Source organism: Pocillopora damicornis, chromosome 6 (genome assembly GCF_964200805.1).
Source record: "Pocillopora damicornis chromosome 6, jaPocDami1.2, whole genome shotgun sequence".
NCBI classification, from domain to species: domain Eukaryota; kingdom Metazoa; phylum Cnidaria; class Anthozoa; order Scleractinia; family Pocilloporidae; genus Pocillopora; species Pocillopora damicornis.
The window spans coordinates 13,161,267-13,179,848 of NC_142675.1; the positions used below are offsets into that span (position 1 = coordinate 13,161,267).

Genomic DNA, 18,582 nt, shown 5'->3' on the forward strand with positions numbered 1-18,582 from the left:
CATCCATCTCAACATTTTGATTGGGTTAATTAATCACCATTTGTCCCCGTAATTAATTAATTAATACCGTTTATCTTGAGTCGATACAAGCTTCGCAGTGAACCAATCACAAAGCTTGCCCATTGAAGCGTTCGAGATGTGCCGCTGCCGAGAATTACACATTATCACATAGGTGTTATTACATGTTTACCTTGTGCCACAATTCGGTGCGCGGTATGCGTTATTATAATAACAATAAAACGTCCTTTTATCACCAACTCATTCCAATTTAATTAAACTAATAAGCCCACAAAATGAATGTGGCCACAACCTAAATCCTCTAGTGAGTGGAATTCCTTAGCAAAAGAGCGTTCGTGCAATCGCGAGGATTAAAAGTCGTTTTTCCTTCGCGGTGTAAATGTTGAAGTCTCCAGCAATGATTTCCGCAAGTGCTTTTTCAACAATTAAGTTTGTTGTTCATGTGCGCGTAAACACCACGAGAAAAAGCAAATACGTGAACAATACGGTAGTGAATATTAATAGCATAATTGTGCGAAACGATCGGAATCAACAGTGATAATGTAATAACTATATTTTGTCAGACCAAGCGTTCGCACGAAATTAATCGAGTTTATAAATAAGGAATTGTACAGGAGGGGTTTTTATTTCCTTTTTAAAACGAACCGAAAACGATGTTATTGCAAAGATAATCACCCATTTTCTCTAAATGTAAGTGAATTGACCAGGTTATATCAACTAGGAAAGCTCAGATGTAAATTAAAAGCAGTGTCACTCCATACAAGTTTCACAAATGACGGGCCAGCAGGAAAGAAAACCGGCTTAGTGTGAACTTTCCATATTACTTTATTCCCTGAGAAACACTGTTAACGACATCAGAGTCCTAACTAAAAAAACTAACTCGATAAAGATGATTTAGGAGGGGAATCTTGCTTCGTGAAAATGACACAACAAAGTTTATTTGTCTACACTCAAGTGCAAGAAAAAGATTTCAAACAAACACTTCACCTGTGAGGATTTCAATATCCGCTATCACCACTCGAGTAAGTTTTGACGGTTATCTATTGTTGTCTTTCAGGGTCTCTGTCACAGCAAGTTGCTTAAGAAAGAAACAAAACTCAACGTGTGGGAAAAATGGTAAAATTTACTAATAAAATTCGGTACTATACAATGATCCATCTTTCGTAGAATTACAAAACATATTCCAGTAATTTATCATAAGAATGAGATAAAATACAGAAAGGAAAGGAGAAATTTCTTCCTCTAAAACCGCACAAAATTACAAAACAACGGTGGTTAAACATAATAGCATTTTGGCATCTCCAAATCTATACAAAACAAATCAAACGAAAAATTTTAAAAGTTCGGGCAAAATGATTGTCCACCGTAACATTCAGTTTGTTCCTTCCATGGCTAAACAAGAAAGAAACTAATCCTAGACAAGATGATTCTTTTCTTAACACTTCTTCTCTTCTCACTTGTTAGCGTGGGACTCTTGATCCTCGCACTAAATACATATGGATGTAATTCTTTAAAAAATCCTCTGGTTAGCCTTATTTACTCTGCCTCCTTTTACTATTAGCAAGGCAGTACGAGTAATATCACCCGCCTATGATTCCAACACATTCCAATGGGGCATCATCCTGTTGCTTGGACCCGGTGGGAAAGTCAAGCGGTGGCGGCCAGTAATTACCGCCATATGCTGACAAGATGAAATTCTTCTAATTAAATTACTTTGGTGAAACGGTCTCCTCGCTTGTGATTAGGCGACAGAGTTACTGCAGAAGACAATTCCATATTTCACGCACTCCCTCACAAGCCCTCTCCGTTCATTCTCTTATTTCGAAAGTGATCTCTCTCTGTCACGATTTGTTCTCTCGCACTCTCGCGCGTTTTCTCGCTCGCACTCTCGCGCGTCGTCTCGCACGCTCGCTCACACGCACGCATGCCTCCACGCACGCCCCCACGACTTCATTCTTTGGGAAGATTTCGAGTAGAAGGTTGGAAATCACCGCCTAGCAGAATTTGAAGCCACCGGGAGGAAGATTATCTTTAGCTTGAAACTCGAACTGGCCATCCACTTCTGTTGGAGCTAAATCTTCGTCACCGTTGTCACCCTGTGCAGATAAAAACAGCAGCAGAAAAGATTTTGTACAAGTAGACAGACAACGTGCAGCTAAAAAAAGAGTGTTAACAAAGAAAGCGTTAAAAGCGTTTAAAATCAGTGACACAAGCAGCAAGGCACTGTATTGACAACCTGAAGGTAGGTAACTGGGAATGACAGCTTATGATTAAAATGGAATTCAAACTAAAGAAGTAGGACTGAAAATGGCTTAAGGTATACAAGTTACAACATCTTATCAATCGAGAGAAATTACGCACAGTACTTTCAAGTACATCTAATATCTACACGGTTGTTTCACGGTGCTTTAACACTATAAAAATTTACCCGGAATCCCACCGGTATTGTCATTGCTTATGCATAGCGAGTCAATTCAATCAGTGAAAGCGAGCAAGCAAGGTCTAGAAGTCACAAGGCAAAACAATCAACCACATGCTAAGAACCACAAAGCAAATCAAATCTGACGCTATGAGCTTTACATTCAATCCGCGTTTGTTCTGTCAAGCGTATTACAATGACAGGGCTTCACTGAACCGCAAACACAGTGAAGATCGAAAAATGTGAGAAATTAACGGAACTCTTACTTCGGAGCATTTTTAAATTTTCGGGAAATCAGACTTTCCCGTTTCTAATGAGTTGTTACATTTCCTTGATCATGGGCTCAGTGTAAGATCATATCAACTCATTTTTTTTGCCTAGTTTCGTGCACGAGTACGTAAATGTATAGACAACCTTGCAGCTCGACAAACAAGCCTTAACAAGTCAACAGAACCAGAAAAGACACTATTCCGCTTGTGTTCCCGCTGTATCGGGGTTTCAAAGAGCTTTGCTTCAGTTTTAGACCTCTTTTGACACGGTCAAGACTGACAAATAACTATCATATGAGGGCATAAGCACTGCCACCCTTCCTTTTTTACTATTTTCACGGCCCGAAGAAATCGAAAAAAATCCCAGTGGCACTCATATAGGATGTACAAGTATGACTGAGTCTATGGCGAAAAATTACAGAGAGTACAATTACTACAGCAGCTTCGCGTCTGGTTTATTTCGTGCTACACCATAACAAACAGAGCCTCATCAAAATAACAGAGAACATACCTCATTAGAAAAGTACTGATCTATTATTCCAAAAGCGAGTTTGTAGATTTCTTCATTTTCGTGTTGCTGGAGGAATTCAATCTTATCCAAACCTGGAATAGGACAGATCAAATTATTCTGAGGCCGCGATACGGTTGCTGAGTTAAAGTCCGACTTCCATATAGCGCTATCTTGGTCCCTGTACTACCATGAATAGCGCATGGCACCTTGCAATAATCGCTCCTTTTCTCTCCTCTACCATGCTCAGTAAGGATGAGTGAAAAAGTGGGTAGCGTGAATCGACGGGGTCGTCGCTCTCCTTAGTCCCACACATCTTTCCTCCCGCTCACCCACTTTTTCGCCCGTCCCCACAAACTAGGTGCCTGCAACAGCCTCACTAACAGGTTTGGCTGTTCAAATCCTTCCTTTGGACTAGAAACTAATTTTCAAACTGGATGAAGCGACAGCGACTGTATTCCCTTAGACGCTGAACAAGACCCTCTTCTCGGCTACATTCACGATGAAAAGCGAATTCAACGTGAAGCTCCGTTTTAAATAACTTAAAGCAAGAAAAGAAGGAAAGAAAGTCTTCGTCAAGACTGCTGAGGAAGAGGTCTTCTAGCGTATTGCTACTAGTTTTCAAACACTAAACTACGTGAAAACGGTGGCTGCTATTACGCGAGGCGGTGAATTACTCTGTGAGGACCTTCAATTTTACTTCGCGAAATCAAGCAAAATTGAGTTACGTATGTTCCTTAAAAGCTAACTGTTTATCTTCTTATAAGACAGGACCGATTGAAAAAAAGAGACAACTTTTTAAAACTGTAACATTCAGCCACGTCTAACAAAACAAGGTATTTCAAACTAGTGATCTCGTCATCTAGGAACACAGATCTAGTCCATTCTGTCAACGAAAATTCCGCCTGAGACCCAAACTGTTCATAAATGCCTGCTTCATGCTTAAAAATTAGACCCTGTTCCAATCTCTCGAAGTCGCAATAACAAGTGCAAATACCAAGATATTAAAGTAATTTTTGTTTATAAGGCACTCTAAGTATACGTTTGTTTGCATGCCTTATTCCTGCCAGTCTGCGCTAAGAAGTATAGAGGAATGCATGTACTTGCATTAGGACAACAACTAATGTTTTGAAATCATTTCAGTATTTAACCTCCAATACAGATCAAATTTGGGTCGCCAACTTTTTTTGTCCTTTCCAAGTCCAGGAGACACCAAAATTGAATCTGTAGTCATTGTATTGCGCAAAATTCTAATTTCTTTGCGCATTATAATTTGATGACGTAACAGATATAATTGTTAAGATTTTCTATCGCTAGACAGTCTTATGGACACCTAGAACCGATGGGTAAATATTCATCTTGATTTCTTTTGATATTATCGATATGAACTGAAACTAATTTGTTAACGCATTACTTTACAGATTTCGAATCTCCGATCCATATCCATGGTTTTTGTCATAACCTTCATCCGTTATTTATTGTAATAAAATATCGAGGTTTGGAACCTTTGGTATATTAATGTCCTAACACGCCGTCACAGTCATGATATCAATACAATTTTAATCACTGGGGAAGAAATGTATGGTGAGACAGTGAAGTGAGGAGAAATTATTTTAGATCAGTCTTACGATTGAGAAGTTTTAACGTAAAACTACAAACCTTAATTCTGTCTTGAATTGTTGTTAGTTATTGTCATTTGTAACTAAGCTATACATGTATATACCAACCTCCAGCTTCTTCTATAATGGTTGCGATAGCATCAGACCTGTCCCCTGCCATCTGCAACAACATACCAAAAGATTTAGTTCAAAGATTACTCAAAACAAAACTCTTTTTCTTACCTTTTTAGCTGGCCTTGTCCTGCCAGCCTACGTACTCACGTATCCATTATCCTTCAATACGCAGGTTACGATGGCGGAAGAACACGATTTCGGTCATCAAGACAACGTTACTTAACATGTTTCAAAACCTTTTCAAGTTTAAACCCCTAAAAGTTAGTAGTGACAATTCTTGATTGAAAATTGAATCAGCAGAGTATAAACCAAAAGCTTACAGCGTGTCTGAGTCAATAACTGTGTGTCTGCTGTGAAGTGTGACAGAGAGAAGTTTCTCACCTTTAAGATATTATTTAAACCATCCAACACAATCTGGACGACCTGTTATGTAAAGCGTGTCACCATTAATATAAATTCACAAGCAGTAATGTCTTATTCATCGATACAGTGGTTCAACTACGAAAAAAAAACCACACACACATATATCTTTCTGCATCAAAGGACCCTTGTGGTTAGTCGTGATACAAATAAAGATTGAAGGCAGAAATGATGTGACTGTCGAAAACAGCTTCCATTCAGCCTAGACCACGAGAAAGAACCAAAAGATTTTGCAAAGTGATGTTGTGTTGTCCAGGTTTCTAACAAAAATAGCTGTTGAAAAACTACACTCCGTGGCAGCAGCACCTACTTTTCCTTAAGAGTTTGCATCGTTGTCAGTTAATTTTGCTGATCTCAGATCTCACTTTGAAACGCGTTACTTCTAAGGAGTCAGTTACCCATTCCGAGCTACAAGATAAGCCACAGCAAGAATCCAGACACACAAAGAGAATATGGGCAAGCTTTATGCGCTAATGAGTCATAACAACAAGCCCCCACGTTTCGATGGCAAAGCATGCACACCATTCGCCGCAAAGCGCGGGCGCCAACATGTCTACAACTTTTACCTGGGTATCCATGCAATCCAACAACTTGCAGAATGGAGGAATCGCACCACAGTTTACTAGGACTGCTACCTAGACTCAAACAGAATAACACAAGACACTCTCATCCAATTAATCTTCCATTGATTTCGTCAGATTTTGTCCTTCACCATCCAAGTGGTATTTGAAAATACATTAGACATACCCTAGAATGTTTACCACTTCCAAACCTCCGGAACGAGGACAATAGGGAAAACCAGCTTTACTTTCCATGTGTCCACAAGTAGCCCAGGCTCGCACTTTGAGCCTCTGTAAATATGGAAATACTGTTAAAGCTGCGGATCACAAGCTGTTAGCATGTGTGCAGAAGCTTGGGCTACCTGTGTCATGGGCACAACTATGCGAATTTGTAAAGGTAGTAAATGTTCACCTGTTGAGGGTTGCCGCTCACTGTAAAATTACTAATCGCCCATGCCGCCTCCTTCTGCGTCAGAAATTCGCCCTAAAAATCAAAGAAAAAACGAGAAAATTGGATATCAGTTACTTCCACAAATTATCCTTAATGGATGGAATACCCATGGAATGTTAAGGTAATGGTAAAAACTGAGCTAAATTGTATTTCTAGTTTTAAAAAGGCTAAGTCATTGAATCTATCACCAATCGAATATTATAGTTACCGTTTCCAAAGTTTGAATAATCAGTGGTACAAGCCCTGCATTAATAATTTCCTAAAATTCAAAAGAGCACGTTGATTAAGCCACTAAAATATCACATTAGTCAACAAAATAGACGAATTTTTTTCCTTACATTTCATGTAAAACAAGTAATCTGATCGTCCGGGTAGTCCTGAGAAGGACTGTTGAAATATTGTTGACTGACGTTTCGACAACCTAAGTGGAAGTCGTCATCAGTGTTATAAGTGACAGAGTATTTTACGTCTGGTTCGCGTAAACTGGTTGGTCAGTTTACCCGTGATGTTATTGACTATAATACTCGTGTGGTGTAAGTCGGACGGACTTACAACACATGTATACACTACATTACGACCCAAACCGCTGCTTATTCAGCCTAGCAATTTTTTATCAGCTTGCTTCGTCGGCGTTTTCCGTTTCCACCCAATCAAAAAAAGGTTCCGTAATTCTTAAGTAGTTTTTTTGACTGATCCTCTCTAATGGATTACTACATGAATAGTCGGCAGGGGTCATTTACCTGAACTTGCGTCTGATTGCCAGCTGTTATGTTGGACAAAAACCAAACTGCCTCCTATTCAATACAACGAATGATCGTGAGGTTTCTTTGGATAAAAGTATGTAAACAAGGCTATGACGTTAAACAATGGCGCGTTTTTTTTAGGAATACTTCTTAAAAGTAAGACAGCTTTAAATTACCAGGGGCGGAGGGAAGGGGTGGAGGACTTCCTTACAGTAAAGCGAACCCTTAATTGCGTCTCTGGTTTGCATGATTGACTTCCTACACTCTAGTGTTTGGATAAGGGGTGTGAAAGCACGGAAAAGTCTCTATTGCTCAAATAAGCTAATCGCAAGTTCATACCAGGAGTATGTCTAGAATTGTTCCTCAGTTTATATCAGCGAAAATAGAGTTAATGTATTTACAGTTAATGCCGAGTAAAGATAAAACTAATATTTTAAAGAAGTCAATCGTAAACTTGAGTACAATATGGAGGTTATCATAATCAAGGTCACCGCAGGTTTTTGTTCTGTTAGTATACTTTTGCGCAACTATAGTTCGCCGTTTTCTGCGCACACAAGCCATACATCATGCATTAAGTTTATATTTAAGCTTTCTGACCTTTTTTACTTTCTCCTTGTGGTGATTAAGTAACGCTGGGAAGTGGCTCAGGGCGTCATGGTTTAGGACAACCTGACGAAAAAGGAAAAAAAAAGTAAGTTTAGAAACAGAAGCCTCCATTGAGTGCAAAAATATGCTTAGACATCTGATCGCAAACATTATCTGTTCCGAGAAGCGAACAGTTTTCCGAGAGCGAAGGTAAAAGAAATAGGACAGCTTCAGGAAACAGATATGACATAAATATGAAAATATTTTTTAACCAAATAGAGACCAATATGTTTTCTATCCTTCAAACACTTATCTTGCTTAATTAGCGGTGTTTTGGTCGTTCGATGAAACAAAAGGGAGGCGGAGCCGCGAAAACGACCAGCGGAGAATCAGCAATTTTTTCATACGATTTTCCCGTCTCATGCCTCTCGGGGCTTCGCCGCTCGTTTCACAGTTCCGCCACTTGATGCTAAAAAGCATACATCTTTGCACCGCGTTCAATAAAATTTTACCAATAGCGTACAGGCAAACTTTTAACAAGTAAGAGGTTGATTTTTCGGTGTTCTTACGTAAAACTCAACGATCCAAAAAGTTTGTGTATACTTTTGTAACAAAAAAAATCCCTTTACCATCACGAATCACATCTCAGACAGGAACTTTATTCGGATGAGAACCAAGGTTTGCAATTTGAGGAAAAACATCTAGAGGATATCAACTATGACATTTTCAGTCACGTAATCCGATGAAACCATTGGGCGCGAGCTTAAATATGTAACGGATTACATAAACCAACATTGCTTACATGGTGTCTAGGTCTAAACTTACAACTTACAACTTACTTGAGTCTGTTCATCGGTCCCAGTGACAATGTTTCCCACTGCTCGTAATGCTGCAGTCTGGGTTACAGAGAGTGGACAACAAATTAAGTCAACAGCAAGGCTCAGTAAAATCCTTAACCTCTAATAGCACTAATTTTAACGATTGACTGGAGAAAACGGCTCAAATACTTGCGATTTTTTTTAATGTTCTTAAAACAAATATGCTTTGGTATTAATTTGCTGCAAACTGATGCTTCAGCTATTGCCATGTCGTTTCCATGTACACGATTGATAACGCTTTTACTTACCTGTAGTTTTATTTCACCATGGCTCAATAGGGGTATAAGGGATGGAACAACTCCATTATCAATAACTTCCTAAAAGTTAACCAAAGGCAGTTTAGCAAATCCCTACGTCAAACTAGATCGTACTTCTCACAACTTCCCAAAATATAGTTGGAAAATTTGCCTTTTAACTATGGAAACCTCCAACGTTTTTTGGATATATGCTTCCGTAAATATGTCTACTCTGGTGTTTTATCAGAAGGGGGGAGGGGGGGAGGGAGGGGAGGGAGGGGAGGGCGTAAGTTTACACCTTTGAGAAGACTGATAAATAAACTGAATGTACGAGCGTTGATTGTCACCCGCACTGCATTTAGAGCCAGAAAATATCCGTGGTTAAGAGAAAAAAATCGACAAGTCAAAGCAGGACCACGTGCAAGCGATTATCCGTCTTTCTTTCTCAATCAATGATTATTAAAGAGCGTTGGCTGCCAAATTGACAAAACCCCCCACGAATGCTGGCCGCAAATGGACGCCACATAAACAGAACTTGTTTCGCGCAGAATATATTGCTACTGAACATGAGAAATCGACTTTACTTTTAACATTTACTCAAATACTTAATTTATTTAACGTGAAAAATAATCCTTATTAGTATGGGTGCGAAACGAATCAGCTGACTGGATACGAATGGTTCTGGCTGGGTAAGAATCGACTGGGTGCGAAACGTCCGTGGGTACGAAACGACTTTTAAGAAAATATTAGTTTCCTACCTGTTTATTGATTGACTAAACTAAAGACCGCGAGTATCAGAATTAAATGCAGGTCGAGAGTGAACGGAAACGAAACCTTAACCAGTGCACACATGAAATGTGTTTTTCTCCTTCAGCAGCTTATGACGCGAACCTGAATCTGTTATTAATTTATTTTTCCTCTTCTTACAAACTTTCACTGTTATCTTTTGTTAATAGCGTTGTAACCATTTCCACAACGTTGACTACATTCACCATTAATACCTGAATTTGGTGATTACCGCCATCTGTGAGATAAGACAATGCCCAGACTGTGTCAACTAAGATCTGAAATACAATTGGGCAGAAAAGTCAAGAAACTTGTTGACGATGGTAGATTAGGATTTCAAACAGGAAAAATCAAAAGACTTAAGAAGACATTTGCCAGCTGGGACGGACCACACCAACGGAACAGTGACATGACACACCTTACAGAGTGTTATCTACGTGTGCTACCTGCGTGAGCCGAATTTAAGTGTCTACATGACTTCTACATGATAAGTTGAGTATTCTTATCAACTGTTTGCGGGATAAGGTGTGAATATTAAAGGAAGAGTTACATGTTTATCACTTCTGCAAGTTTAAGGTTAGAACCATGAAGTTATTTTAACAAAAACCTCCCTACTCACATTTAGATCTGGGTGATGAATGAGGAGAGCTAGTGCAGGAAGAACCTACAAATAACAAGTACAACAACTCACGTTCAGCATTACAGTGAAGTTAATACAAAAAAAAAGGGCTATCTATAAAGACAATTAATAACTCATAAGTAAGCTGGGAGACTCTAACGTAAGCTAACGTCACACTAATCCAATTACATTGGAATGTTAAGGGAGCTATTCTTACAAAAACCATCCTGCAGGAAGGTTTTCTTACCACTGCACAGGATTAAGTTACCTCTTGAATTGTTTCCATTGGGGGTGGTGGTTCTTTGTTTCTACACAGATTAACAATCACCCATGTCACATTTCTCAAGAAACTGATCTGTAAATTTGAAAGATATTAAATAATAAGAAGAGGAACAAAGCAATACAGAGGTTGACACAAAGAAAAACTACAACTTCATTTCTTTGAATTTCTTAAAATGTAAAGAAAAGTTTTCACATATCAAAATATAACAAGAACTAAATTTCAGCTCAGTGGCCAAATTATACTGCAACTTCTTTTTAAAAATTAAAATCTTACAGGAACATTTGGGTTAACAAACTTCAGCAGTGGAGCCACTACTCCATGGTTAATGACAAAATCTCTTAAATTGGGACCATCACCTGGAAAAAAAACATGTAAAACCAAGTGACACAGATCAAAGGAACAAAGTCCATAAATTTATGTTGTGGTTAAAAGTTTTACATTTCTTTTCCATGCAAGTTTAATTTCTAATTTTCCTTTGTCTTACATCAATAAGCATAACACAAGCACTGTATCAATCCAGGAGCATGAACTATAGATAAACCTTTTATGTAACTCTTACAAGAATTTAATTACTTTTAACCTCTATCACTTATTGGACAAGTGTTCAGTATTCTGACCAAAGTTTATCTTGAGTCCCAAGGAACTTTGGGAAATGTTAATTCAAACTCTCAACAATGCACTTTCAACTATTTTTTTTGCCAAAATTACAGGTGAAATAACTCACTTGGGATGCTGGAAGAACAAAGGCAAAGGTTGTTAGTCACCAGCTCAAGGCAAGTGATTTACAAACTTTTCAAGTGTTCTCCCAACATCCCAAGTTGGTTAATACCCTAGGAAACTGATAGAAAGTGTGGTCCATTACTTTTCTAAATTAAACTGAAATCAGAACACAGAATATTTCAATTTTCTATAAGTTTACTAGTGAAATAAACAATCTTGAATAAACATCTATTAACTCTTACCAATAATGTTCCCTAGTGCCCAAACTGCTTGCTCACACACATTCTGATGTGGAGAACCAAGTAACTTCATGAAGTACTTAACAGCATCTAGAACCAAATAGAGTGATTTTAAAACTGTCACTTTTTCAATCATTATATTATCTTCTAATAGTTTGGTTAAGTTAAGCTGGGTTAGGTTTCCTAAAAAATAAAACAGTAAACAAGTTGATGAATGCACCCAGCAACAGAAGTTGTAGTATTACTGTTCATACTCACCAGCTTTCACTACAGCCTTTGTTTGTTCTGATGTACCTGATGCTATGTTGGTTAGAGCCCAAGCAGCTTCAAATTGAAGAGAAGGGCTGAGAAGTGGAAGAGAGGGAAGAAGAAAATCAACCACAGGGTTTAAGTAACCTTTTTATCCAGGGGCTTCCAACTGCCAAACAAATGGCTGTGACCTTGACACGAGTCATACAAACTTATAAAAATAGAATCAAAACAGAAAATGGCAATAGTTCTTTATGCAGTGGCAGACTTCTGCTAGCTCATTGAAACCCTTAATAATAATCAGAAAATTAAATCAATGAGAGATAACCTTCCCAACACCACAAAAATCAAAAGCACCCTTATTATTGTACGCATTTAAAGGTACATGTATTTATGTAGTTGTAGTAATAAGGAATAGTCAAAAGTGTCTGCTCACTACAGTGAAAGAGACAAACAAAGGTAAATTTTTGTTCTGTTTGTGCTGAACAGCCTTCAAAGGTTTGTAAATAATAGTATGCAATGATTTATATCAGAATCAGGAACTGAATTTTCACTGGGCAGATAAAACCAGCTCACAAATATTTTGGTCTAGCTGACAGTGCTACATGAAAACCTTCTTCTTCTAATTTTCAAGTGATGCCCAGTATTTTCATAGAGCCAGCTTTTAAGTCTCTATCATGTCTATTTATTGTCCATATACAATAAAAAGAAAATTACACATTAGCTTAAAGATATAAATTTTATTTCAAACATAAAATTCATCTTCTTGCCACCATGCAATATCCTCTATTTAGTACACTGTTGAACAGGGGAAAAATACAGACAGCAAGCCCACAAAACCAAAAAATTTTGAGGTCATTGGAATATTTGTTGGTCATAAAGAACACTTATATGATACTCATTAAAGGTTGTAGCATGTATTTCGAAAAGTAGAACCCAAAACTTCAAAATTGAGGTGAAATAAATGGGGGAATGGTAAATCCCTTACATCATTTGATGAGTTAACAATTTATTTTTTAAGCAAATGAAGATCATCGCAGTATATACTCAACTAAAGCAGTTGAGAAATAAGGCCTGAAAAAAATTCAGGCCTGAACGGGAATCGAACCCATGACCTCTGCGATACCGGTGCAGCGCTCTAACCAACTGAGCTATCAAGCCAACTGGGAGCTGGTCAATTGTGAGTTCGTTATATACCCGTAGATGGAGAAGGTGTGATAAGAATACATGAAAGTCATATATTTGTACTGCGGAAAATACATTTTAAGCAAATGAAGATCATCGCAGTATATACTCAACTTAAGCAGTTGAGAAATAAGGCCTGAAAAAAATTCAGGCCTGAACGGGAATCGAACCCATGACCTCTGCGATACCGGTGCAGCGCTCTAACCAACTGAGCTATCAAGCCAACTGGGAGCTGGTCAATTGTGAGTTCATTATATACCCGTAGATGGAGAAGGTGTGATAAGAATACATGAAAGTCATATATTTGTACTGTGGAAAATACATTTTAAGCAAATGAAGATCATCGCAGTATATACTCAGTACAAGTACAAATATATGACTTTCATGTATTCTTATCACACCTTCTCCATCTACGGGTATATAACGAACTCACAATTGACCAGCTCCCAGTTGGCTTGATAGCTCAGTTGGTTAGAGCGCTGCACCGGTATCGCAGAGGTCATGGGTTCGATTCCCGTTCAGGCCTGAATTTTTTTCAGGCCTTATTTCTCAACTGCTTAAGTTGAGTATATACTGCGATGATCTTCATTTGCTTAAAATGTATTTTCCGCAGTACAAATATATGACTTTCATGTATTCTTATCACACCTTCTCCATCTACGGGTATATAACGAACTCACAATTGACCAGCTCCCAGTTGGCTTGATAGCTCAGTTGGTTAGAGCGCTGCACCGGTATCGCAGAGGTCATGGGTTCGATTCCCGTTCAGGCCTGAATTTTTTTCAGGCCTTATTTCTCAACTGCTTAAGTTGAGTATATACTGCGATGATCTTCATTTGCTTAAAATATATTTTCCGCAGTACAAATATATGACTTTCATGTATTCTTATCACAATTTATTTTTTGTTTACACATACGATCAACTTACTTGTCATCTCTTTCAAGGCATTTTACAAGAACTGGGAGAATGCCAGACCTAAATGTAGAGTGTAGAAATGAAAATGAATTGAACATTGAATTGACACATTTCAAATACTGGTGATGTATTAACCAATGAAATTACATCATTCTGTAACACCACTAATTATTTACTGTAGGAACATTTATGCCCACTTTGTCAGCATACCATTCAACCTTCACTAAAAGCCAACCTCTTTAAAATACCTGTAAAAATGCTACTTCTTTGTCCCAGTATACAGAACATGCTTTCACTCTTTTTTAAAAATAAAACCAATCATCCTTATGGTGGTAACTTCTAACTACTGGAGCATGTCCCAACTCTCACCAGTGTGAGTATACCTTAGTTACAATGCCCTCTCAATATCTTAAGGCTAATATTCATTTATATTGCTGTGCTTTGAACATATAATTAATTTTCCTAACATTGGATTTTCAGGTTTGATAATAACTAAAACAAAATATATTTAAACTTACTCTATCAGTTCATCAATGGGAGGATTGCGATCTTTAGAAAGTAGTTTCCTAGCAAAAAATTTGAAAAGGTATTTAAACAAAGCTTAAATTTAAAAATCCAAGCTTCACAATGCAGTCCTACAGAACATTGGAGGCAGACACAAACATAGTTACTCAAAAGAATTAACAACAGTGCTCAGTGATTGATGCAACCAATCTTTTGTTGGCAGTAATAGATTTAAAATCACCAAAATTCTGCCAAAACAACTTATAAAAATATTTCAGATACCAAACCCATTTGAAGTTTGCAGTATTGTAAATTTCCCAGGCTGCTCTTGAAATTAAAGCTGCTGGGACCTCTAACAAGACACAGTACACTAGATAACATATGTACCTTGCTGCTTGAACAGCACCAAGTTGCTCTTTGGGGTCTTGACTACTTGCATTCTAGACACAATAAAGTTACATGTGACTAATTGACTCAAACATAATGATCCAGACTGGCCAGTTACATCAAGAATGGAAAATGCATGCCTAAATGTAATATATAGCTTAAGTTGTCTTTCATTATCTCCTGATAACTTGTCAGTGCCTCTTTAAATAAAGTTGTTACTTACTTACTTACTGAAAACATTATCATACAACAACATTACAGTTTTTATTTAACAAAGAAATGCAAGCTACTCTGTATAATGTGGGTGTGAAGAGGTAGAGAGTATCTCCAAACTTAATCAGAGGCAAATCAATCATGTGGTGAATTTTCAATCAAGTTTTACACTTGATTGAAAATTGCTCTGATAATCACAAAAAAACCATCAATACTTTTTATTTTACATATTAGTAACTAAAATATTAAGCCAAAATCAGTAATCGACAAACAGGCCAGTTGAAGTACATTACACTATTTTTGTTCACAGTAAGCAACAAAAACTTACCACAACAATACTCTGCAGACTCTTTCCCTGTTAAAATACAAAAAAAAATTACAAAGACAGAAAGACTGATGGATAAAAGGATGGAAAAATGGATGGAGAGAAAGATGGATAATACAGACATGCCCACGCTACAACAGCTCACAAACTAATTTTAAACTGCAACTCCTGTCTGAATGAGAAATTTATGGCCATTTGCAATAGAGGATCCATGGTCAGAAGATGATTAACAAAGTTGAATTTTTCAATTAGCCTTTTCCTCCATAAATTTTTCCTTTCACCCTGCATATTCTGTCTAAAGCCTGGACATAATAAATATCCACATTAAGAGCTATGTAATAACCTGTAGGTGATCCTCTTTATCATCCACAATATCCTGTGGGACATTTCTCTTCTTTTGAACACAGTCATCTCTTTTGGCCTGTTTTTGATACAAATTAACCAGTAAATTAAGATTAAGTATTAGTTAATTTAAGGAATCATAGAGGGAAAATTAGCGTTTTCAATCAAACTGAGATAGCAAATATCAGCCAAGAATAAACTCTTCAAAGATGGGAACTCAAGCCAAATATTTTGTAAGAAAAATTTGTAAGAGTGTTCGAGAAAATATATGCAATCCTGTTAAAGTTTTCCTATGACTCTTTGTTACAGTCGCAGCTCTTACTTCATGCTTGATTAAGACATTTCAGTATCAAAATAGTCTAGATTTAGAATGCGAGTAAAAATAAATAAAACAAAAACAAAAACATTTTGTTGTACTTGTAGGTATTACCCCCTACCCAACTGTAAATGTGCAAAATATGAAAACTGGAAGTGAAATTACTTTTTACATTGGCAAGAGCATGAAGCAGCAAAGAGAGAAAGTGAATGCCCTTAAAAACAAATACAACAAGAAACCTTTCTAAGCTCTATTGTGACTTCATTCCTCCTTTGTCTTAGTGCCTGAAAAAAGAAAAGAAGAAAGGCATGTCATGTTAAGAACTCCTTGTGCAAGCTATACCTCACTACAAAATGAGAAATTTATTACTTGACAATACAAACTAATAACAAATTGCACTCCTTCCATTCAACTTAGCTCCCAGCCTGCCACAGACTGGTGCAAACTCCCTTTCTTCGCAAAAAAGAACAAATCACCGAATCAACAATGCTAGTACAGTAAACAGAGTGTACCATGTACAGTGTATTTTCTACTGTACATCATCTTTAAAGATATTTGTATGTGAAAATTTAAATCCAGAAAACTGAATGGCTCCAAGTTGTGACCTTGGAAAGTTATAATTCTAAGGCAGTTTTTCCTGAAAACAATATAAACATCATGATACACTTGCTGTCCTACAGTGGTCTTCACAAGAACTATCTTGTTGACACTTCAAATTAGTAAAATCTTTTATCATGTAAACTGCAGTGTTATAGAAGGATTCCCAACCCTGAGAAAAGCCTGACAACAAATGTGAAAATAAAATAATTTTTCATGCATTTGATACTGCCAATCAGCTGCTGGCACATCACTTGCCTGTCATGCCACTCTGTCATGTTGAAGAATGAATGGCAAAGCATTTGCCATTCATTATCCAAGGTTGTATGTCTAAATTTTCTTGGATTATGGCTGCTTAAACACTTAAAAATTGGTATCACTTACAGACAGTGACCTCAAAAATTTCTTAGAAGGAGAAGGAAATAAAAATACAAAAGGAAACACAGAAAGTTTTATACTCAGTGGCTTTGGTAATGGCATTTTCATGGCTGAGAATAAAATAAACAACTGGAAGATTTGCCACGGGTGGATTTTGACTATGTACCTGAAAAGATTTCTTCTGTATATAAGGAAAAGGTCAATAACTGAGAATTTCATGAATTGTGCTTATTTTTGCAAATTAACATAACCTTGCAATACAACCAAATTAATCCTGCTGCATCAAAGATTCATCATGGACAAACCAAATCTTTAACAGTACATTCCACATCATGACAGATTTGTTTGACAGAGCTATGGCTTTCAACCCTTCAAGCTGATGCTACTAGTAATGTATGAAATTAAAAACAAACTGTTGTATATCTGCTAGTACAATAACCATCTTCCAGTATTAGGATAGGAAACATCTCACAAGACATCAAAAAACAACTAACCAACAATCTATTCAGCGTAGAAGTCTTTATGAAAGCCATTGCCCCTTACCAAAAGGTGCCAGATAAGAGTGACTAATAGTGCAGGTTGGTTTTAAACCAAAACAGAGCAACCAGAAGAAAAGAACAAGAACAGGAAAAGGAACATCACATGGCACAACCCTTTGGTGCATTTAAAGGTAAAAAAATAACACTGGATAAAAGTTCCAATTCATAGTGAACAAATGCTTCCTGAAAGACTATGCACCATAGATCTATACCAGACACAATCTGACAATCAGCTACTTGTGCATCCTTCATAGGAAAGCCATGACAGCATCATAGAATCAAAACATACAGCACTTGGACAAAACCAGCAAACACAAGCAAACACAGAAAGAAAAAACAATACTTACAAAAGGGAAAATGTAGAGAGACCAACCTGGCATACCAAAAAATTTTAGCGAAAGAAACAACTACAGACTCACACATCCGGCTAGCCACAAATTTTGGGAACGCTGCCAAAACCATGAGACAAAACAGAATTTTCACAAACACAAATTTTCACTAATGGAAGCAAACAAACCTTATCAAATAAAATGAAAGTACTTAGTGAATGAAAAACATACGAAAATGTAAGTAAAAAAAATTTCACAGGAGACCTCATGAAAACTTTTAACTATTTGTAGGAAAAATCTGTGCAATGAGGTACACACCACTCATTACAAAAAACAAGAACGTGAACGGGCTGAGAACTCCTACTTCTCGTAAGGTAGTAATAATCAGTTATGTCCAGTAAATCGAAAAACCATCTTTGATGGGGTATAACTCTCATGGCTAAAGTTACAACTTGTCGTGAGTGAACACATGCTGCACGATGCAGCTGTCGCATGCCGACACTCATTCAAATTCACCCGCCAACAGTGAAACATCAGAAAATATATTACTCACCGATTGATCTTTGTCTTTGTTCTTGTAATACCTCTGCCTCGAATCTGTACTCTTAGAGGACATTGCGGTTGTTTGAACGATCTTAATGAAACGTGAAGTCTTCACCGGCAGCGAAAGTCCGCCATCAGTATCTCATACAATGTCTAACTTTGCTTGCCTCCAACGCATAGCCAAACCCAGAACTCAACTGACCGTATCTCAGCCGGCTCAGCCTCTTACCGAGTCGTCCATAAAAAAAAACTAACTGAGAGGCCCCTAGGTACGAGTTTAAAAATAGCCGAC

General features: G+C 37.5%; 1 protein-coding gene across 1 annotated transcript; it reads right to left on the reverse strand.

The window, feature by feature from the left end:
• Positions 1-1,123: 1,123 nt before the first annotated feature.
• LOC113685528 (importin subunit alpha-3) lies at positions 1,124-18,531 on the reverse strand. The gene is made up of 24 exons (XM_027203039.2): positions 18,301-18,531; positions 16,144-16,188; positions 15,590-15,667; positions 15,250-15,276; positions 14,709-14,761; positions 14,336-14,383; positions 13,830-13,877; positions 11,726-11,811; positions 11,471-11,557; positions 10,782-10,864; positions 10,494-10,580; positions 10,226-10,270; positions 9,822-9,884; positions 8,833-8,901; positions 8,546-8,602; positions 7,719-7,790; positions 7,119-7,172; positions 6,587-6,637; positions 6,340-6,411; positions 5,934-6,002; positions 5,329-5,370; positions 4,942-4,993; positions 3,218-3,309; positions 1,124-2,114 (listed from the first exon to the last, which is right to left on the reverse strand). Exons 1-24 carry the CDS (start codon positions 18,361-18,363, stop codon positions 2,013-2,015), a joined length of 1,545 nt encoding a protein of 514 aa, XP_027058840.1. The 5' UTR covers positions 18,364-18,531; the 3' UTR covers positions 1,124-2,012.
• Positions 18,532-18,582: the final 51 nt, after the last annotated feature.